The sequence below is a fragment of the Lissotriton helveticus genome, chromosome 4_1 (assembly GCF_964261635.1).
Source record: "Lissotriton helveticus chromosome 4_1, aLisHel1.1, whole genome shotgun sequence".
Classification (NCBI taxonomy): domain Eukaryota; kingdom Metazoa; phylum Chordata; class Amphibia; order Caudata; family Salamandridae; genus Lissotriton; species Lissotriton helveticus.
This window is the reverse complement of record NC_136063.1, coordinates 2,019,392,569-2,019,416,282: the sequence shown is the minus strand read 5'-3', so window position 1 is coordinate 2,019,416,282 and position 23,714 is coordinate 2,019,392,569. Positions and strand designations below refer to the sequence as shown.

The 23,714-nt window shown below is 43.6% G+C and overlaps 1 protein-coding gene across 4 annotated transcripts in view; it reads right to left on the bottom strand.

Moving 5' to 3' along the window:
• Window positions 1-23,714, bottom strand: part of MAMLD1 (mastermind like domain containing 1) — a 306,554-nt gene that overhangs the window by 31,486 nt on the left and 251,354 nt on the right. For 2 of the 4 annotated variants that reach the window (XM_078688639.1, XM_078688640.1), the window contains exon 3: window positions 17,786-17,875. The exons of the other annotated variants lie outside the window; for them this stretch is intronic. In XM_078688639.1, the coding sequence (XP_078544765.1) occupies window positions 17,786-17,875 (90 nt within the window). The remainder of the gene's footprint in view (window positions 1-17,785; window positions 17,876-23,714) is intronic. 4 annotated transcript variants of the gene reach the window in all.

The following is a 23,714-nucleotide window of genomic DNA, read 5'->3' as shown; positions in this document are numbered from 1 at the left end:
AAGTGTGCGCGCGCCGTGGCACCGCGCCCCTGGTACCCGTCATGGCCGTGCCACGCATCTGTTTGCTCTGAAGTTCTTCTGCAGAGGAAAGGCTCGCTTTAACTTGACCTCCCCTCCCACATCCTGCTCATTGTTGGAAGTCCCTGTGAAAACCTCGCATCCATCCCCTCTGATGCAAATCTGGGAACGGCAAGCCTGCTGGAGAAGCAAACCGAATGAGACCCCGTAAACAGGGTGACCGGATGTGGAGAAGCAAAAACAGGGACAGGTCAGACATAAAGTAGGAAAAAGTCTCACTTCTTTATTTGGCCTGTCCCCTTTTTTTGAGCAGCCTTGTAAATTTATGCGTGTGTGTATTTATATATATGCACACGCAAACACACACACCTATACATTTATACCAGCTTCTAAATATTGTACACATATACACACATTTACTAGCCTATGTGTACATACAGTAGAAGGGGGACCACCACCCTACGCCCATGCCTTCACCCCTCCCCCCCCTAACCCCCACCGCTTTCCCACTCTGTCTCTCTTTTGGGAACACGCATCGCCTCCTCCTGTGATGCCTGGCAGAAGCATAGATTAGCCTGTTGTGAATTCTATTGTGTTCCCTATAGGATTCTGCGACCAGCTGTCTTTTTCGTAGGATTATGAATTTACTTCTCTTGTCACATATTCCACCACCTGCTTCGTAATTTGAGGAACACTGCCTCAAATGGAGCAAAAGTTACTTCAAAAAGAGTGACACCTGTGGTGTGGCGCAGTGCCACGCCCTTTCCAGCCGGTAACTGGTCACCTTTCAATTGCGGAATCCAAGTCAGTATTAAAGTGTGTTACAATGAAAACATAGCAAAATAATACTGCCACAGAATGGGCCACATTACGCTGCGAAATTTGATACAATTTATTCGACTATACCACAATAATTATGCACTCTTTTTTCGCACTATCTTGTGGTCTTGCATTTAGGCCTATTTGCTGGTTGCTGCTGTAACTAGGCCCAGTCCTGCCAACAGCCGCCTTTACACTGTGGAAGGCAAGAACGAATGCCTCGAAGCCCTGACCTCGGCTGTCTCGCAGCCCCCACAACACGCAGGCTTCAGGGAATGCATCTTTTTCTCACCACTAGTGGGCAGTGGTGTATTCCTTTCTGCCGCAGAAGCGAAGGCACCATGGGAGGCTCTGTTCTAAGAATATTTTTAGCCTGCGGTTTGAAAGGACATTGTTATCTCCATCTCGCAAAGGTTAATGAACTTGAAGTTTTTCCTTTTCGTCATTCCCAAGTCAAAATTGCCCTGGTTTCCACACTGCTGCTAATCAAATATTAGTCTGAAAGAGCCCCAAACTGCTGCTGATGTGACAAAACCGGCTAATGCACGAATGCAACTTGTTAGTTGGAGCTGAAAGTTCAGGGCCTGGCTGTCTGTGCTCTGCTCCCTGGGGTAGGGGCGGCGCCATTAATCCCCGGGGGTGCAGCTAACATAACACAAGATGGCGGAGAATTACTTCAAAGGGGCACCTCGCAGCTCTGTATACATTTCAAACACAAAAGGATTAAAGACCAGGAAAAAAAAAAGAACCGAGTGGCAAAATGGTGGAGGTGGACGCTTTACATTTCCAACCCCTGAGTCATGACGCATTCCTAATGCCGGGCAAACTGACAAGCAGACGTTTTCCGGGATGTGCTTTGGTTGTGCAATGATTTCTCTGGCTCACCCGAATGTGTGATGATGCAGTCAGTGTGAGTGTGTGCGCGAGGTGGCAGACCACAACACAGAGACCCACCTGGCTACTGCAAATATTCAGGCCCCTTCTGGCACCCCCACTTCCTGCAACACTCACACCGCCCCGCCCTTAAAAAACACAGCCCCATCCAGCTCTGGCACATCAGCCTGCCTCCTCCAAAGACGCTATTTTTCACACCCAGTTGGGGAGAACAATAAAAGGTGATCTTCCTTGAACAACTTTGGAACTGGCTGAGTGCACTCTTTTCTTCTCCTGCACTTCCAGTGAGCGGGCTGTTTATCTCTGTGCCTCACGTACAGCTAGATCCAAAGCGCTTCGAAGTGAATTCAGACATGCTCTCTTTATGATGAATGCTTTTTAGATTTCGCCTGCACAGCGCTTGTGAAATCTATTGTATTAAGTATATCTTAAAAGGGCCTTATATTCCGCCCCCTTGCTTTTCTTGCTTCTCATTTGTTCCTGTGCTTGCCACTTACTTTCCCTCAATTTCTATTGGCTGTAGCATAGTTTTCTACATTAACGAATGCTTGTTAATACAGTGGTCAAATTAAGGCAGTCGCTCAACAGGGCAACGCTCCCCTTTCACAGTTTTTAACATTTAGATGCACAAAAGCACAAGGCAAACTATTTGAGGAGACTTCCTTTTCCCCACACACAGCACACCTCACCCCCACCCAACACACACTCTGCAGCTGTTTATGCAACGCTATGTGTTTTTCTGTAAGTGCGCCAGCCTCACTGGACTTTGCACTCTCAAGGGAAAGGAAGACAGCAGCGCCTAGGAAACGGCAAGCTCCGGTCCTCCTGTGCACAGTCACCGTGATAGGCTAACTTTGAACAGGATTACTATATTGCTATGAGATGTTTTACTACAAAGTTTCTCCTAACAACAATTCAGTAGCACCTACCTGGTTTACTAGAGGCTGCATGTTCAGTGTGGTAGCTCAGTGAGTTAACTGCCGAAGAAACACGGTATTACTCTGCAGGCCCCACATCTGAACCACAACAGCATGTCCTTTTTTAAAGACATCAGAGACCTATCAAATAGTGCCGTTGATTAATGATATAGTTGTGTGTGGTAGACAAGGCAGCCCACTGAGTTGCAGGCTCGCCACTGAGCCATTTGCGAGACATTAATTCGAATCCCAGCAAGGCCGCCTTTGCGTTTTATTCTGACAAAGTGCGTAAAGTAAGTACTAATGGATTGAGTAAAGATAACCTTTGTTATTTATAGCACTAAAACATACCAATCTGACATGGAGGGCTGTATAAAAACCAAGTGGATTTTTGTTGCGATTTTAAGACTTTCTTGCAAACTAAAAGAGCTTTCGGAGGAACATAAAATGAATAAAATGAGATTTGATCAGCTGGGGAGATCTGCATGATCTCCAGTGTTGACTAAGGGCCTACTAAGGGAAGCCTTCCTCTATTACTTGTTATCCTATGTTTCCCCATCAAATATTATATTGAACGTTTTATTCGCACAGACTGTCTCCGCAATAACCCTCATTGGAACCTGCTTCTTACACATGGTCCTGCCAAGCTTGGAAATGAAAACAAGGAGTTGTCAAAAGGAGTTCTCCTGATCAAGGAGATGGGTAAGCAATCTGGAATAACCCTCAGCCATTAAGACCATGCTCACAGAAGTGAATGAAAAGGGCCGTTACCTTATTGAGGATCGGGCACAAACTTAGCACTGACATTTCCACTGACTGAGTGAGGCATCAGTCTGTGATGAAAATCTCCAAAACAAGTTTGGAAACCTTCCGGATGTCAGATATAATGTGTGCGACTGTATCAGTGGCAGAATGCCGCTATATAAATGCCAGTAACGTAACACACCATTTTGAGGTTCCAGCCAAGCCGTTAAAGAGTTAGGCCAACATTAACCAGGGAAGTATGAGAAAGAAGAGATGTAATTAGTGTGAGGGTAGTAGATGAAGGCAGCTTGGTTAGTTGATCCAGTAAACCATAAAATTTCATAAGTCTTTCAAATTGACAAGAGGAATATGGAAAAAATTACCTCTGAAATTCATTGCATATACCTTTACATCATGCACTTTAATTGTGGATATTCTGTAAAACTAACTGACTGGCTTTTAATATTTGATGGGTTGTCAAGACTAGTCCTATCTGCAGTTTAACGAAAGTGATGGAAGGAGTGTTTGAAATATTCCCAGCCTCTGGAGAATGCTCGGCAGTGCATCCCATTCCATCTTTTTTCACCCTCCAGAGAGATCACCTTTGGTCCTACTACAGCAGATGCAGTCCACTCTGAACTGCCAAGACAGATTCCTCCAGACGTGAACACAAGCAACTCCAGACCATTTTCAGCATACTTAGGGCTCATCAGTGATGTACACTTGAGCCCTGTAGCACAGTGAGCACAGACCCAATGCCTGAGCTTGCCTATCATACTTGGCACATTTACTGCTATAAATAACAAAGTGATGGAACGAATGACCAAATTCGTCTCAATAACTAGTGATCGCTTGGATCTGCATTCCAGGCCACTGTTTTTCCCTAACTGAGCTAGTCTTTGCAGAGACCAGCCATATACAAATCAGCCAAGGTTCTGCTCCAGTAGGAACAGTCTAGTCCGCACTGCCAAGCCAGGTCCCCTCCAGAAAGGAACACAAGGAACACCGGACCAGTTTTGGCAGAGGAAGGCCTCATCAGTGGAGTACAGCTTGAGTCCAGTGGCACAATAAGCACCGGACCCAGGTCGGAACCTACCTGCCACGACTAAAGCGTTGCTGTTTTCTGTTGTATTTTTCAATGTAAAATTTAAGGATAAGAGAGAGGACTATGCTGTGTTTACAGGGGACTCTAATGACTGCTTGAAGAAAAGCTGTCTGGACAAGGGATTGCAGCAATTCTAGGATGACATTTTCCAAAAATACAGGGCAACATCTTTCTTGTTTCTGAGTTTCAGTTGCCCTTCTAATGAATGTTACAGGTAGAACTTCTATAATCCTCCATAACTTTACTTTTATGCATTACCTCAAATGAATCAGTAACTGTTGTCAAAATAGAATATATTCGGAAAGCAACTTAACAACAAGCAGGCGAAAATGGGAAATACACAAAAACATACTACTATGTAGTTAGAATTTCTTTATATCTACCTGCTATGCCTCTTTTTAATGCGTTTAAGGGTTTTGGTTGCTGTGCCATTTGATATCTTATATGTTTAACAGGGAGAGCTGAGCCAGAGCAGCACTCGGGCTCTCAGACCCTGTGCACGAACCGAGCCCTAAAAATAAGTGACATTTAAATAATTCTACAAACATCATATTCAATCTTGACAAGGTGTCTACCAATTTCAATAAAGTGTGAGTGTTTCATTTTAATACTTCAGATTGAATTAAACACAAGAGTTTTTTTTTACAGCGCACTCCCAGAACTCCAGTATTTGAAGGTGCTCTCAAAAAACAAACAAAACAACAGGAGGCTGTGTGAAATAAAGTACTTGCCTTGGATCACACTATTTGGTCAAGCAGGGAAGCCAGGATAGATCCTCAATGTTCTAGTTTCACACGGCCATTCAGCGGCTATCAAAGGTATTTCATTGTTGGCGTATGAGATTAGAATATGGGTGACAAGTAGAACCCACATATTTTTGGTACTTTTCATAGCGCAAACTTTGCCAAAGGACATAGGAGCGCTTCACAACAAACATGGTCTACGTGGCATGTTGTTCTTCGGCACAAGGAGATGCGCCGGAATTCTCAGGATCCTGAGCCAGGGCGGGATTCGAATCTGGTTCCCCATGTTACTTGGCTGGCCACCGCAGCCACTCGACACAACGCTCGGCTCGTTCTGGGCTCAAGGTTATAAGAGGACCTCGAGCCGAGCCAGAGCCAGGCATCAGGCTCAAGACCACCTCTATATTTGCGGTTTATGATTATTTCCAACCCCAAGATCGCGCCTAAAGTGTACTTTCATTATGGATTGTTTTTTTGCTCTCAACTTGTGGGAGTTACATGTTCAGAGTTGAAGCTGTACAGGTTCTGTGTTATGCCTACATGCGATGGAGAATAGAAGAGAGAAATATAAAAATAAACAGTTTGGAAGTAGACAGACAGAAGAAAGGAGGTTGATAAACTGAATAAAGGGCAGAATTGAAGGAGGCAGAGCTAGCGAAATAAACTGGAAGTAAATAGGAAGACAAATGAAATAAGAGAAGCCACAATAAACCACTTTAAAAAGAAATGCATACAAATGAAGAAAGTAAAAAGATAATACCAGAAAAGTTAATATCCACACAAAAATTGTGTCGCAAAAAGACCTTACACAAACTGAGACAACAAAAAAGAAACAAAGAAAACCAAATGGAGTAGCACCATTTTTAGCAATGGTGGACGAAAATAGTTGAAACAATTACTAATGATCAAAGAATTTCGGAAAATGATTCAGGGTTTGATCATTTTAGTTAAGAGTGTATGAAGTTAAAGTGGTGAATGGTGATTGTGAGCAGTGAAGATGTATGTGTTGAGTCTTTTGTAAATTACTCTGAGTTGATCACGTCTCAAGTGGAGGTGGAGTGTTCATTTTTCTAGTGAGGACGTACTACTATAATCATTCCACTACCGTGGCTACTGCGTGAAAATGAGGAGAGTGGTGAATACCGCTCTGTGTGTTTTGTGCGCTGTGCGTGCAGATTTGAATGTTTAGGCAACGGGATAATAAGTTATTGTTCTAGGTACTGTCATCTGAGAAGTAAGAGGCAGGGCCTCTGAAATTATGCAAATATGAAGCAACAGCTTTTTTCGCATGATTATAGAATTACCACTTTTATCACATAGTCCATCACCTGCTACATAATCTGTAGATTTTACCAAAAACATGTTTCTAGCTCATCAGATCACCAGAAACTAAAAACGTGGCGACATGGTCACATGTTGTAGAAGGCCTTTGCAAAGGTGAACTGGTCATCTTTCAGTTGTTTATTTCTGTATTTGGTTGTTACTGGCACTAATGATGTGAAATATTTGCCCAAACTGTGTTACCATGAATAAAAATCATGAAATAACGAAGTAACCCTAGCAAAAAAATTTACAGCATTTTACAGTAAAATGTGCTTTTTCTTGCTGCAAATTTGGAGCTCCCCTGCCGCATAATTCTAATGGCCCTGGTAATAGGGGTGCAGGACCGAGAACATATATTCATGTTTAACATAGCACACACTCGTGAAAGAAGACACATATACGACTTGTAACTCCACAAACCTGCCTTGCCACATAGGTGTACATCCTATGATAATGGCAACCTAAATCTCTCCTATGGCAGAGAGCAAACTGGTGCATAAAAGGTAGAACCACAACCAAGGATGAGACGTTTTGCTGCAATTCATAATTTTCAAGTGTCGAGATAATGAGTGTTTAGATTGGAGCAGTACTGTTGTTATATAACACCCCCACCCCCTCATGTCAAGATTCATTTTTCATTCTTTTTTGACAGTTACTCCCATCTGAAATTAAGTTTTATGGTTGCTCATCATGCATCTCTAACAATGTTTAATGCAGTTAGTTCATGTTCACAGCTCCCACTGTTCCATTAGCTGCCAAATGAACTGCCACTGGCGAACTAGCACTGAAAAGAGGTCCGTGCTTTAGATAAAGTTGCAAAGAATAATGTCACATCAGATTGTATTTCTATAATCGCATCATTTCCTCTCCCCTTTAGTCTCCCATAGTCAGTCACTTCCTCCTCTTTTTCCTCGTCCAGAAACTTCTGGTACCCTACCCCTTCCACAGGTGGTCTAGTTTAGTGGCTTGGAACCCAAAAAACGAGAGTTCTAATACCGCCATCACTTTTAAACCCAACGTCTTGTGATACTGGGCAAAACTCTACACGTGACAAAAAAATGTAAAGATATGTAATGTAAATATGAGTAACTGTACACTGTAAACAACAGCGTAAATATGTGTAATGTAGAAAAAACAAAAAAACTGAGCAGTGCACTATTTAGTACTGTTCCAGTGAGATGCTGTTGTTTCTCCTTCTGCTCACATCACTGTTTCTGTGAACTGTTTTCAACAAAGAGGTGTGGTGTGGCGCAGTGACCAGAGCGGTTGACTCCGGAGTGCGGGGCTCACGGTTCGATCCCCAGCAGCAGCTCAGCATCATGTGACTATGGGCAATAGGTCACTTTATCTCCCTAAAGGCCCCCAGTGCCCTGAACCTTAAGGGGTGATATGTTCATACTTTACAAATATGGATTATGATTATAACAAGCCCATACAAAATACTGTTTTACACCTCATGTGTGAGACGGTCCTGCTGCAATAAAAGTATCCATAGGGAGGTGTCCTGCTGTGCCTTAGAACAAGGTATGGATATACCAAAACCCCCACAGTAAAAAAAAACCTGAGTTTAGTACTGTCCCCCAGGGCACCCAACACAGCAAAAAAAAAAAAAAGAAGAAAAGGCACCCTGAATGTTTGCCTCGCTGTTATGGTTACTTGACAAGCAGCTCATTTACTGACATACTGCTGCCTTCGCTCTCACCCATGCCTAGAAGACCCTGACTGGCACTGGCTGCCAGCTCAAAAATAATGTCCAATATTTGTGATGTGTTTGAATAAAGTTGCCTTAAGTTTGTAAGATTCACAGAGTAACAGATGTTTCCATATAGGGTGTACCATCCAGCATCTCATCTTTCCCCTGCCTTTTCTTCTAAAACTTCTATTCGTTCTAATTCTAGCACAAAAAAAGAGTCCTTAAATAAGTAAGTTTCTAGATACATTATTTGGGTGGCTGTCCCACTGATTAACTGCTCTAGTTAACTTTATTCGAACAAATGTCTTCTAGTTTTGGCAGAGAGAAGGGGCGCTTGGGTTAATATCTCAGTTCTTGCATCTTCTTCCCTAAAGAACCCTCAGCACTGTCAATCAAGATAGTGACATTTATAAAGCAAAGAAACGTCATCAAAATTCCTAACTATATTATGTCAAAAAAGTTCATATCCAGGTCTATCCAAAATTAAAGTCTGGGTCTAAAATCAGAAACTAGATCTGAATCTGGCCAGCCTTCTAGGCATGTCTTTGTAGGTCCTGCAGAAAACCGGGTCATGTGCTCTTTTGTACATTGTAGGAAACTTGGGTTTATTTGCAGTACTCCCCCGCACACTTTTTGCCTGGCATCTGATGCAACTTTGACTGAAGGTGTACTGTGTTTCTGCTAACCAGGTCCCCAGTACCAGTGTTCTTTCACAAAACTGTAATATTGTTCCACAATTGGCACCCCTGTATAATCCCTGTAAGTCCTGAGTAAGAGGTACCTCTGACTCCAAGGGCCTTGGAACTAAAGAGGGCTGCAGCATGAATTGTGCCACCCTAAGCAAGCCCTCACCAAGTTCATGCAAACTGCCACTGCAGCCTGCGTTACTCAGTGCAGAGAAAACCGAAGAGTCGACATGGCACACATCCCGAAGTGCCATGCCAGCCAGCACTACATGTGGTATAGGGAAGTCACCCCTAAGGCGGGGTGCACTACACTCATGTGTGGGCATATCTGCAGGAGTGGATATGTCCCAGTGATATCTAAGTTCACCCTTATATATTACAAGTGCACAGGGAAGCCATAACAAGTACATGGACTGGACACTTATCATTGTGAGTTCCCCAGCTACATGATGGCTTTATTTTACCCTAAGGTGTTTGGTACCAAAGATCTCGTCTTGAGTATTCACTGATGCCAGTGATCGATATAGTAAGCAATGCATTCAGATAGCACCTCAGAGGTTCCCCCTGAGAACCTACCGACTACTAGTGTGTTGGCTGACTTGTCTTGACCAGCAGCCACCACAGACAAGTTTCTGACCTTTTGAGGTCAGTGCCTTCGCACTCAGAGGTCAGGAACAAGGCCTGCTCTGGGCGGAAGTGTTCACACCTCCTCCAAGCAGGATGGGCATTCCGGGGTGGGAAGCTTCAAAGGCCCTACTGCCTTTGTTATGCAACTCTGGGCCTCTCCAGACAGTGGAGGTGCCACCCACATGTCCTGGCCCCACTTTTTGATGGAAAGATAAGCGGAACAATTAGTAAGTTCAGGAGGTGTGCCCACATTCAGCCCACAACACCCCTAGGGTGGGCCAGCTGATGTGAACCCCACTTTTCAGAGTCCACCATGTTGCTTTGGACGGAATTAGCATTTCAAGGTCAGAGTTATGTCTACTTCCCTCAGAAGAGGGTGTAGACACCCTAAAGGTAAGTAGTCTATTGGCCACTACCTGTCACTTCCAGTAAACACCCCTAGGTTTAGTATTTAGGAGGCACGAGTTAACCTGAGAACTCAGATTTGACGGATCAACAGAAGAAGGGCGAAGAAGAGTCACTACCTGGTGAGAACTGCAGCAGTACTTTGCCGCAAAACTCTGCTGTCCTCAGCCCTCTCTCGACAATCGTGACATGGTGACTCCTCCTGTGAGCTGGAGAACTACCAAATCCTTGGGTAGCCTACCAGCAGTTCAAAAATCACTGGTAGTCTCCCTTGGAGCAGAGGAGATACTCTCATGCAGTCTGCAGGCACCAACAATCAGAGTCCAGTCCACTGCTTTGCAGCTACCCGGCCTCACTGATGCCGCAGATGACCAGGAGAAGGTACCCGTACTCTGGAAGGTCAGATCTGTCTCCTCGCCGAGTGTCAAGACACCAGGACCAACCGGAGCTGTGCATCACCAACCCCTAGGGTAACAGCTGCCCTGCACCAAACCCCAACAATGAGGGTCCAGCCCGGATTTTCAGTGCACCAGGGCAAAGTAGCCATTGAGGGGCATCAGCATCACTGAGACCCACTTCGAGAGTGGCCTAGCTGCTTCAATTTCGGCCCGCCAGCTGTTTCTCCCTGAACGCAAGGTGCATCTTTGCGCACCCTTCCCATCCAACCTAACTACTCTGCTCCCAAGCCACCCTGCCCAGGTCCCGGCAAACCGACTGTGTGTCCGTGCACCAAGAACCCTGGCGACCTAAGCCCCCGTTTGGGAGCCCTCGGACTTGTCCATAAGTCCCCCCATGCATCCTGTTTTTGGGTTCCCCCCTTCACCGTAGCAGACAAGCTCCCAGCCTTGCTAGCACCCTGCTCCCGGTAGAACCCAGGCTATTCCCAAAGAACTGCTGGTAGTACTTTGAACCCTGGCCCACTACCATTTTGAACCCTGGCCCACTACCACTCTGAACACTGAAGGTGAACCCTGAAAACGACTGTACCTACCTTTATGCATCTTTCACTTTTCCTCCCATAGGATTGCATTGTGCATAAAAGCGCATGAGTCTGAACGTTTTACTTACCTGTGAATATTGCTAGTGAAAACTGTACTTATCTCTGAACAAAGTTCTTGGTTTTAAAACATGTATCAAAAGAAATTTTATTTTTCCAATTTGGTATCAGATTTATTCTTTTGAGTGTGTCTCATTTATTGCCTATGTGATTACAACAAATGCTTAGCACTACCCTCTGATAAGCCTAGCAGCTCGCCCACATTAACACAAAAGAGAGCGTTAGTATTATCTACTTTTGCCTCTGTAATCCAATTGGGGACCCACTGGACTCTCTGCACAGTGTACTTTATTTTAGTACACTATGTAGAAGGCCAGCTTCCTGCATGCATTTCCATAAAAACTTGCAGTGCAGGTAAAAGGTGTGGCATACTCATTTTGGGATAATAAGCCTTTTGTTTCACACCATAAGAGAAAATGGGACAATATTACCATGAAGGTGAAAGGAACACCACCAAATGTCATGGGGTGTAAGAGAAGGTCCTTCGCCAGAGGCGAAAACATTTTTCGATTTCAATAAGCATCTGCACAAATGCACTGCCATATGACAGTGCACAAATTTTCCCTAAATTCTATTCTATAGTCTTCAAACAGCAGTGCCTTTGATAACACAGAATTCACACAAACCATACCATGAGACTAACACAGCTTTCCAGGTCTATCCGTGGAAAATGTTTTGAATTCCTAGAAACCGAATGTACATACAAGTCTGCTAGGCTCCCTGAACCTACATTTACACTTTATGGGAATTAGCACAAACTTTGGGCCACACCCTGCTTGCTTCATCACACCAAGGTCACATTTTGTAAAATACCTACAATAAAATTAAAAAAAGGAAATACAATTCGATAAAAAAACTCACATTTGCCATTCTTACCTCAACTACTTCTATAGGTACCAATCTGTTGACCCCAGAAGTAATCTTATTTATTTTTGTAGTTGTTCTTTGCAAGTTGCTTTTCATGAAGGTTAGCAGGCTTGCCTTTTTAGGACCAGTTTACAGCACTACTTATCAATTTTAATGTGCCTTTAAAGCATTCATTTAAATCTTCTCTTTTACTGAGACCTTTGAGCAGTGCTATTTAGCATTTAACTAAACAAAATGCATTCCATTGTTTATTCATGCCCTCACTCGTGTTATAAGGCGTAATCAAGCATTGGTAATAGGTTTCTCTTTTCTAAGTCTGGCATTAGCTAATTCCTTTTGATTTTACTAAAATTATATGTATAATACACTTACTTATAGGGGCTTTCAGCCAGCGGTCTTCATCCATTGGTTTGTTCATGTGTCATTCACATTTGTGTTCCACCCACTACTGCATACAGTATAGGGCAATGGTTCAACCTAATTCAGCCGTTGGCTAACTTCACTGTGAGTGACAGCATTCTACCCTTTCACAAGGAACGCACAAAGTAGCGACCTTCAGGGTCAGGGACTACTATAACAAAGTGTGCATTTTGAGACCCAAAAATATTTATGCTTTTATCCAGGGTTTTTGTTTTTAACAATAATGAGGGCCCAGCACCTTCCCCAACAACAAAGTTTTACCAGAACCACGACTAAACAAAGCAGGCATTGTGAAAGACAATCATCCAGTGGACAACACCAGATCTACCGGCTTTGCCAATGCTTGTTTGAGGATGCCGTTTAAAAAGACACCTTCATTTCAGTTCTGCTTTTGCAGTTAAAATTAATATTTTCACTTCAAGAAACCCTCTGAGACTTTTACTATTTGGCCCTAACTTGATGTATGGCCATGATAAAATAGCTCTTTATGTGGCTCGGGGGCCCTTTCATCTGTCTCGCGCTGGCGTGATTCGAAGCCATGTGAAATACGATCACACTCAAGTTCCCGCGCTTATCTCCGGGGCCGCCGCTCAAGCGAGCGCCCTGTTTGAAGACTGCAAGTGATCCACGGTTAGATGTTATTGTAAAAACTCTTTTAAGTTGTGCTTCCCTCGTCCTTGTAGCACAAGCATGCTCGGCTTCAGACAACAAAGCGAAGCCTCCTGCTTTGATGGCGGCGGTGACAAGATTAACACAGCTGACTGGCAAATATAGCCGCGCGCGCGCGAGCCGCGCGACATGGCGGCCGGGGGAAAGGGCCGCGCGCAAAATCATCGATTGACTCGTTTCCTGATGTCCTGCAAATCTTTCAACTGGAAGGAACATGGATTATTCGCTGAGCCTCCCACCACCTCTAACATGGATTAATACAGAGACGCTATAATTAATGTATGGAAGCAGGAACACAGAAGGACACCTTCTCTTGAGAGATGTGCAGCCTTAGCCATCAAGGCCGCACTTTCAAGATATTAGTACTAGATACGTTTCCATACATATGTCGCCTGTGTTTGAAGGAGAAACACTCCGCGGCCTTGACACCCGAATATTTGGGTTATTCAAATATAATAAAATATCTGAGACTCTTCCAAAACCCATCAGTAAGAAACCGCTATTCCTGGATTAATGCTGGAGGTAACGCTCTTTCTAGATTAACATTGGGGAAAATCTAAGGTGGCAAAAGGGGGCATTATGTCAGTTATTAAGGCTAATGATGGACAATGTGTCTGTTTTTTTAATGGTTCTTCCACGTGGACTCATATCTTGCTGAACCGTGGTCTGCTTTTAAATATACATAGAAAGGTTTAGCAACCTATATTTTTAAGGAATAATTTTTTAATCCCCCTATCCTCTATGGAACTTCTGGGTGAAAAGAAATATATTGAGGTAGCGATGCTACAGAAAATGATATCTGTACAGTGAAACAATCTTATTGTACATGGTTTTTATGATGTTTGTATTTTAAAAGCCTGATGTATGAATTATAAATAAATATTATTTATATACTATTGATTTAAGTAGATTTATGTGGAATAGTGGCTGGTTGTCACGTTTCTCTGTGATCACATATAATATACACATTTTTGAGTAAGGAATCACCCAAACCAAAGGTTATCCCGACCGTGTATATAAGGCTGAGGGGAAACAGACTAGCCCCTTATCGTTTTTAGGTTACTAAATCAGGGGCACATTTCTGGACATGTCGAGGGGCCTGATACGGAAAGAAAGCATTTTATCAGTACCTGCAGATGTACAATTTTCAGGAATTTGCAAAAGTATATCTTGAACTCCTATATCTTTCTACAGCAGTTTAACACTATCCGGCTATTGTATTCTGAGGGAGCCACACGTTACCAGGGAAAATCTTGGAAAACTTTCATGAATTCCGTTTTTTGTGTGAAAATACAGTATGTATATTTTTGGATAAGCAAATCAGTAATGCCAGTTACTATGCACTTACAAACTCACAGAGCATTTTCGTCCCATAATGCTCACTCGCTGAACCTGTGTGTAGGTTGAATCATGCAAAAAACTGGGCATTGGTAAATCGATTTACAAGTGCAAAATCAACTTCTCAACTCTACAGAATTCGAAAAATTGGGTTTGCACTCATAAAAAAGTTTTTTTTGCGTGTGTAGGCTAAACATACCCAGGCAAATACCTTTGTGAATTTGATCCTGTCTTTAAAGACTTTTAAAATTTCAGGTGGTTGAATTTACATCTTTGTACAAGCGGGACTAAGTCAGACAGCTATGCGGCTTGAATTCAGAAGTATCTTCCTTCTGATTAGCTACCTAGCCCAAATTATGGAATTATAATTCTGTAGTGGCAGCACTGACATTTCAAGGAAAAATGGATTACCCTAGAACACAGACAAATTTCTAAGATCTAATTATAAACAATCTGGGTATGACCCCCACAGCAAATCCAGCCTTCTCATGCTTGTCTCCTAGACTGTGGGACCTCATACCTACATCAATTAGACTGAACCCGAACCTTTTTTCTTCAGGAAAAGTTTAAATAATTGTCTAATCAGCATTCATTTTCCAGAATAGTGCTCCCCCACTCCCAATCTCTTGTGTTCTCTGATTTGTTACATGTAATTTGTATCTATTTGGTTCCACGTGAAGCATTCTGTTGGCCTTGCATGTGGTTCGTGCTCTATAAATACCTATCTATAAATACATAACAAATTGCACATCCATAGTCAAGTGTGGAAGATATGACAGCGTTCACCAGGAATCAGTACTCATCTGGGAAATAAAGGACAGGCTGGAGCTGCCCAAGCAACCCACATTTTAAGGTCATAGGTTTAGTCACCTCAAAGTTGGGAAATGTGTGTCTGCAGTAGGAAGATTCAGGCCGTCTGCAGGAACTTCATTTGGGGGTATCACCTGCTGCCTGTGCTTAATTTGAGCCGGAGGTTTCCGGTGGTCGGCACCGGCACTCAATTGTCAACACCGGCCATTGTGACAGTCTGCCACAAGTTGGTGCTGTCTAGCTATTTTAGAGATAACCACAGCAACAGTTAATTATTAAATCTATACACATTCAAAATGACTATAACCTGTCTCCCAAGCCATTCTTATAGCTTTGGGGGCCTGGAATAGTCTGAATGGTGAACAACACTTACAACGCAACTTTTACATCGCAGAGCCTTTACAACGCAACCATTACAACGCAAACTATTACAACGCATTGCTCTGGGGGGCGCTCTAGGATAGGGAATAGGTTAATTTACTATCCAATAACCTTCCCTAGTGTCCACGGGGACTGGAGTTGGAATAGTAAATTAAACTATTCACTATCCAGCACCCCAAAGCACTATGCGTTGTAATGGACTGCATTGTAATACTTACGTTGTAAAGGCATGCGATGTAAATGCATGCGTTGTAATGTCATACATCCAGTCTGAATTGTCACACTTGTAGGAGTGTGATGGTTAGTGGTTCTGTTGTTACTATCATGGCAGCATGACAGGGGCAATGTGTGGTGCAAGCTTCAGTGGTCTCCTGATGAGAGCCCTGGCACTTATGTTTTTTTACAAATTAAGCACTGCCTGCTGCCTCTCATGTGGTTCACTTGTAAATTGTTTCGCTCAATCTGTTAAATAACCAATCTGATTACTGATCTTATAAAAGTGAAACTGATTTAGTTTTGGCTAGTTTTGCTAGCTGGTTCTTTGGCCTGCTATCACTTACTGTATGTTTGAAAGCGACAGATTCCATAAAAAAAAAGCATGAAGGCTGAGGGCTGGGCTGTAATTAAAAGGAAGGAGAAGATCAAAGAGCTGTGATGTTACATCCGTTCCCTCTAGGTCTTTGATGAAACTACATTACTTCCTAAGCATGTGGCCTTATTTAGAGTTTGGCGGATCGGATACTCCAGCACAAACCTGTTGTATGTCCTATCTGCCTAATTACAACTGCAACACAGTAGTATGTAAAAGCGCCCTTATACTAATGCAGACAGAATACCTGCCTCGTTTGTGACGGAGTTTCCCATCCGCCAAACTGTAAATGAGTCCCAAAGTCTATAACTTCTCTGGAGGTACATCAGGAAAGCCAGGGGGAGTGGACATTCTCAACTGGTGAATGAGTTAGTAAAAAGGACACTTATACAGTATATACTGCATGGACAACTCACTGCTAGAACTCCGTACCTTAACATCTACGAGGTGTGCAGGGGGACAGGACTCTGTGATGTAGCCCTGAATGGATGGTTTACTGTATATCATCACTCAGATACTCACTGTCGTCAACATATCTACACATGCAGAATGATAAGGTGCTCCTAGTTCTTCATGCTCTGGTGCGTCACTTTGCTATATGTCCATTAGCAACAGCCTTTAAAGTAGAACTCTCATTGAAAATAAAACGAAGCCACAAGTTCCACCTGCTGCAGCATATCCCCACCATGGCCCTATTTCCAGTCTTTTGAGGTTCAGGGAAGGACATTCTTTACGAAGAGTTAGTAATTAGAACCATCGGCCTGCTGCCCCCTGTCCCATGAAGGTGGCAAAGACACTCCCTGCCAGTAGTGAGTGTGCGGGCGCCGCTCTGGCACGTGGAGCTCGGCCAGGAGGAGGTCCTCAATGGCCGCCACAGGTGTGGGAATGCGCTCTTTGTGAAACAATAACCTCCTTTTTAGGAACTTAAATGGTGAAACACAGTCATGGAAGAGCGCATAGGAGAGGTTGGGTCTGTAAAAAGATTTCAGCCAAATGGTAGTCCCTTTTAACACTGAACATGTCAGTTTGAAGGACACATTTAAAGAATTGCTGTTTTTAAATGAAATAATCTGCATTTTTAAGTACAATGGTAATCCATCTCTGACACAAGAGAAGAACACCTGGGGGCAACATCATGGCATCTCCATTTACACAGGAAGGAACTGCACACACTTGTTACTACATACCTCATTAAGGGGTACCAAATGAACATGTTCTTACCCATGCACTGCCTTAACCCTTGCCCCTTAAGGAGATAGTCCCCAGAGCTATTTCCACAGAGAAAGATCAGTGGTAAACCACATTTTTTTACTTTTGGGGGCCTTCTTTTTTACACTGCTGTGTCTTTTTTTCTGATGCTCTTAAAGACATAATTAATTATCCACAAAATGTAGACTATTAACACCCAAGCCCAATTCTTTCCCACTCATTGAGATTTTGACAAGGGAGCAGAGAGTTCAGTGTTGGGTCTTTTTCGTGGGTCCTGGGTAACATCTGGGGCTACCACTTGGCCAGTTTCACTGCTATTCACCCTGAAGGTAGAAAGGCTCATGTGCAAACCAGACTTTGTTAACAATTACATTAATCCAAAAACCATGATTTGCAATTTTAAATGCCTTTTAATCAAGATGTAAATGAGCAAATGATTGCAAAATGTAATAACAAAATAAATTAAACTACCTCATCGTCTCCACAGAAAGATGCAGGCTTTTCCTGCACTTCTAAATCCCACACATTCCCGCTGAAAGTCTGGGCCTCAATTTGCATCCTCTGAAAAGAAAAAAGACATGTATTTTTGGTTTGTTTCACATCATTATCGTTCATCTGTTTGATAATCCTGCCTGTAAGGTTTGAGATATAATCACTTTCTGTCTTCGCGCACAACTCTCATCGTGACACTCGTTTTTGAAGACCAACAGGCAAGCACTGCTTTTGTTATTTATGAGATAACAAGATGCACACATACACTGACCGCGCTTTGGTGGGCTTTGATTAGGAGACTGGGATCTCTATATGCATGAACTGAATGTTGTCATAGGAGTAGTAATTGTTCATTTACATATACATGTATATATATTTCACTGAAAAAAACCAAGGTTAAATATAGCCTTCTTTCTCACGAGTCGCAGTCGAAACGCGTCAGGCTGGACACTTGTCTGTGCACTATGGGTGCTCCTTTAATTTAATTCACCTGCAATAAAAAATCACCTCGAGGAATGCGCTGTGGTCTGCTCCTGTTTTCTCGCTGAGCACTTGGGGAGCCAGGACTTTATATATATATATATATGTGGTTTAGCAACCCAAATATTAATACTTAATCATCCGCCAATTCATTAGTATTTTTTATTTACTGAGTTTTATATAGCGCAGACTTGACCAAAGGGCATCAGAGTGCTTCACAGAGATTCACACAAGCAGCAAATACCTGAGATACGTTTGGAGTAAAAACAAATTAAACTGAACGTCACCCACCCATCCGCATCAACTGCAAGTCTACCTGCCTATCCAATCCCATCCTTCTACTCTTTTAAATACCACTCTACTGAATTCGTAACTCATCCATCCATCCAAACACGCCCACTCATCCATCCATCAGTTCATCTTTTCCCTGATCCTTCCACCCAAGGTTGCCAAGGTTTCTGGCATAGTCTGTGGAAGTGGGCGAGGGGCCCAGACACATCTCCATCCCTCGATGCATGGATGTATCCAGGGCTTTACCTGGGCCGGGGCTTTCCGGGGCTCGGCACCAGCAGTTTTTAAAAGCAGGTCCCGAAACGGGTCCCTATCAGGCTCTCTATTTGTACCCTCAGGGTGGGGAGAAAAAAAAACGTAACTTTGCAATAGAAGCACCGGTCACTGATTTTGATGTAACTTCTAAAAGACTCGTTTTTTAGTTTTATTCACCGCATACTTGGATCGCTTTACATGAGCGCCAGTTGCATTACAGAAGCACATATTCATGTTTTTAATCACGAGATGTTGAGCTGACCATAGGCTTGAAGCTGCTTTCTCAGCTTGAAAGTCGGCAGTTCTAGCCTTACGCCACATCCTCGCTCACAGAAACTACAGCATTTTCAGTATTATATACAGCAAAAACATAGTTAGTTCTTATTTATCTTAAGCAACTTACAACCATTGACAAAGCCAATAGTCCTGGCTTGTTGTAGGGATAATGTTCCTTGTTGTGTTATATATCTGGAGGCAATGACAGCAGTAGCAAACTACCAGTGGGGCGGTACACTATGCTAAGCACAGATTTTTAGCTTAAGTGTTTTAAGCCAAGCCCATAATTACATTGGCCACGCCCCTATGAGAGACCCCCAGTTTTTTTTTGTATCCTTATATTTTTCTTACAACGCATGCATATCTATTGCTACATACACACCCCAATACATTTGTAATATATCAATTAATCCCAACAATTATCACAATGAACTACCAGTGTTAGTGTTAAAGATTAATATTGTAAATTATTGCTGGTGTTTCCGGTTCGCTATACGGTGATGTGTCGCCCCCTGCCGGGCCAGCCTGCTGCCCTTCACCAGGCTGCCAGTGCCTCCTCTGTCAGATTCTGAGCAAGCACTCTTTGTTCTGAAGCAAAGGCACCGAGAGCAAAAAGAACAAAGTGGACCTGATTCCAGCCACCCACCCGCACTATTACCAGTAGGGCTGGAGCCCACGGATTCATATGCATCCATTATTTCACTTTTATCTGATTTTCCTGATGTATTTCCTGTGTCGGTTCAGTCTCACACATTCACCAAAAACGGAGAGAACTGCGTTCCACGGCATTGCAGCCACAGAATACGAGGCCCGACGCGTCCGGTTTGGGAGGCGGTGTCTCCCTTTCGGGTGTATTTACCACCGTGGCCGCGGCGCCCCTGCCTGCGTCGTCTCATCGGGGCAGGGCCGCGATCAGGAGTCCTGCAGCTTCATTCCATCGGGCTACGGCGCATCCTTGCAGCAAGGTCACCGGGGACAAGAGCATCAAATGATGCTTTCCACCACTGACAGCCCCCCTCCCTTCCCTTCCTGGGAGGCTGCTCGCTCCTTCTAAATACCTCTCCCACTTCCGGATCCACGCGGGGCCTGGGCACAAATACATTAACGAGCTGCTCGTTATGTAGGCCCTGCATGATACACTCTAAAAGCAATTAATGGTGTTTATTTGTAGATAACTGAGGCATTGCCAGCTTCAGCCCTGGAATCCGTCCTGGCTTCATGTGACTTGTAAGACATTAGGCACGGGTCAGCGCGCAGGACCCCGGATTAGCATTCCTGTGCGCGCCGAGCGCCTCTGTCTCCCATCAGCCGGGGACACGGGCAGCCTTTGGCTGATGCACACAGGGTGCCCGGGCTCCGAGAGCGGCCCTGCTGTCCGTGCACCCGGCAGGGTGTCTCTGATGATGCGTCAGGGGGCGAGCCGGGCAGCTCGAGCGGAAATAAGGGAGATTATTTAAATACAACCCTTATCCGGCAACAGATTACTTCATTTAATACAGATTTCCGGGGGCGTCTTAAAAAATTGCCCGAAGCGTTGGAATAAAAAAAATAATTCAAACACATTTTCCTTCTGGGCCTAATTTCGAGGCAGAACCTGCAAAAATTATCAGTAAAGGAGGGGTGAGTATTTATTGTGATGTTAGAAAAGAGGCAATAATCCTAGTCAGGGCTTTAAGTGGGATGAAATAACTGGGGGGATCTCTACAAGGGGCGTGACCATTGTAATTAAGGGCGTGGCTTAAAACACTCAAGCTAAAAATCTGTGCTTAGCAGAGTGTGCCGCCCGACTTGAATTTTGCTGTTTCTGTCATTGCATACACATATAAAATATAACAAGTAACATCAAACCTACAACAAGTCAGGGCTATTGGCTTTGTCAATGGTTGTTAGTTGCATAAGATAAATAAGCAGCAACTATGGCTTGTTATATATAATACTTGAAAAAGCTTCCACTTACAGCCCTGGTGACACCAAGACAATGTTGCTGCTCCCGAGTTTCAAAAAGAGCAGGGAAATCCAGAGAGAAAATTACAATCTAAAGGATTTCCCTTCCTCTGGCCTGACATCCTGCTGTAAGCTTTCCACTAGTGAGAAGTGAGCAGTGTGAGCAGACGCACATCGATGTGCCTGCTGTCACTGCAGTCCGGAAAAAAAAACGCAGCGCCTGTGCCAGGGCACAAAACAGAGCCCGATAGAGACCCGTTTCGAGGCCCCCTTTTAAAAACTGCCGGTGCTCAGCACCGGTGAGACCCGGCCCACTCAAAGCCCTGATCCTAGTGATCAACCCCATTTTAAATCACCCGGGAGGCTCGCTCCTATTAATCGTGTCTGCATGCTTTGTGTACTTTTAGGGGCATGAGCACGCAGGGGAGGGCTGCAGCACGCAGAGCCCATGCCTCTTCCTGTTGGGGTACAGAGCCTTTGACCCCAGGAGGCAGGAGAGGGTAGTTTGGGTGAGGCATCCTTTCAGCAAGTGAGACACACACCCTATATAGTTCAACAGTCATGAATACTAAAAAAGTAAAGTGAATGAAGCTTGCTGGGCTTTGATATTGGCATTACATTGACGAGCGCTATATGTTATCAGAATGACCCCGTATGTTTTTCTTAGGGTTTTTTTCTACAGATTTAGGGGCATATTACCAAGGGTGGCGATAGGCAATTATCGGCGGTTTAGCGGCCGTTTTGGGCCGCTAAGCAGCGATAATTCTATCGCTCTATTAGCAAGCTGTCGCTAACTGATGTTATCGACAGCTTTTACGCGATAGCGAGCGGTTTGGGGCCCGCTTTGCATGTCAGCGATATTTATCGCTAATGACATGCAAAGTAGGCGTACCCAACCTGTTAGCGGCTGAAAGCAGTCGCTAACGTCGCTATCGCCTATTAGCAAGGCAGGCGTAGCGATGGAAATATTCCCGCTATCGCCAAAAACCAACGCCTGCTCAGACCAGTTCTTAACCATGTTATCCAATAGGAGGTGGATAACATGGCTAAGAGCATTTAGTCGCTAATGCGTGAATATCGCTGTATTCTCAGCAATATTCACGCATTTCGCCTGATTTTTATCGCTTTTGAGATAAACCTTGCTAATAACAAATTATCTCAGCGATAAAAAACGATGATGCGCGGCGATAAAAATATTGCCGCTAACCCTACTTAGCGATAAATATTGCTATTTGTTGGTAATATGCCCCTTAATTTTTTCTCAAAGAAACCTGAAACATTTCTGAGATTTCTTCGTATTTGTTTCAGGTTTGGATTTCTTTGCTACAGGGTGTTTGAAAACACTACTCACAGCTCACAAGTGTAATCTGGGGCTTAATGCAAGCCATCCCAAAATAGACACCCACTGTATATTGCTGTGGAGTTACAGGGATTGTGCACTGACACCCATCCTATGTTATTGTTGAATCACAGGCCTCGAGCATAGACACCCACAGTATACTACTGTGGAGTCACAGGCTTTGTGCATTCACAGACACCCACCCCATGTTATTGTGGAATCACAGGTCTCGTGCATAGACACTCACTGTATATTACAGTGGAGTCACAGGCGTTGTACCCTGACACCCATCCTATGTTATTGTGGAATCACTGGTCTTGTGCATAGACACTCACTGCATATTACTATGGAGTCAGAGGCTTTGTGCACTGACACCCACCCAATGTTTTTTTAGTTTTTTTTTTTAGAGTTTTATATAGCGGGAACTAGACCCGAGACATCAGGTATCAGAGCGCTTTACATGAGCACCAGTTTAGTTAAAGATGGATATTTTTGTTAGGCACGGGAAGATTAAGTGATCTGCCCAGAATCACAAGATGTAGAACCTCGTTGCCGAGACTCGAACCCGGCTCTCCAGCTTCAAGGTCGACCGCTCTAACCATAAGGCTACATCCTCTCATGTTACTGTGGAATCACAAGCCTTGTGCATTGGCAGACACTGTATATTATTGTGAAACGTTCTAAGAAACAATCACACAACTTTTTCACTTAGTCTTTATTGCACTGACAGCCACTGTATGTTTTTGTGGAGTCACAGCTGCTGTGCACTGAAAGCTTTTGCCTGTTATTGTGCAGTCACATGCATCTTGCATTGACAGGCATTGAATATTATTGTGGAGTCACAGGCCTCATACTTTGACATACATTGTGCGCTATTGTGTACACATAGTTGTGCATTTACAACTGTTGTATGTTATTTTGGAGTCACAGGTGTTGTGCATTTACAGCTGTTGTAAGTTACAGCACAGTTATGCATTGACACATGAGAGAGCGCAAACTGACCTAAATGTATGAGTGCATCACACTTATCTGTAGTAAGCACAAATCATGAGGAGAAATGCCATGAGTGCTAGTAGTATCTGCAATTATATTCTGAATGTATAGCTAATGTAGAGATTTAAGTAGAAGTGGAACTAATACAGAAATGTGTGACACTATATGATTTTATTAGATGTGATTATTCCTGAATTCATGTCGTGTAGCTGCTAAAATGTAAGATGGCATGTGGTTAAACGCAGAATGTGGTAGGCCTCAGGGCCAGAGCTAGAAGGTGTTTCTTTTCACGACATAGATTGAAATAATGTTTTGGCTATTGCATTAATG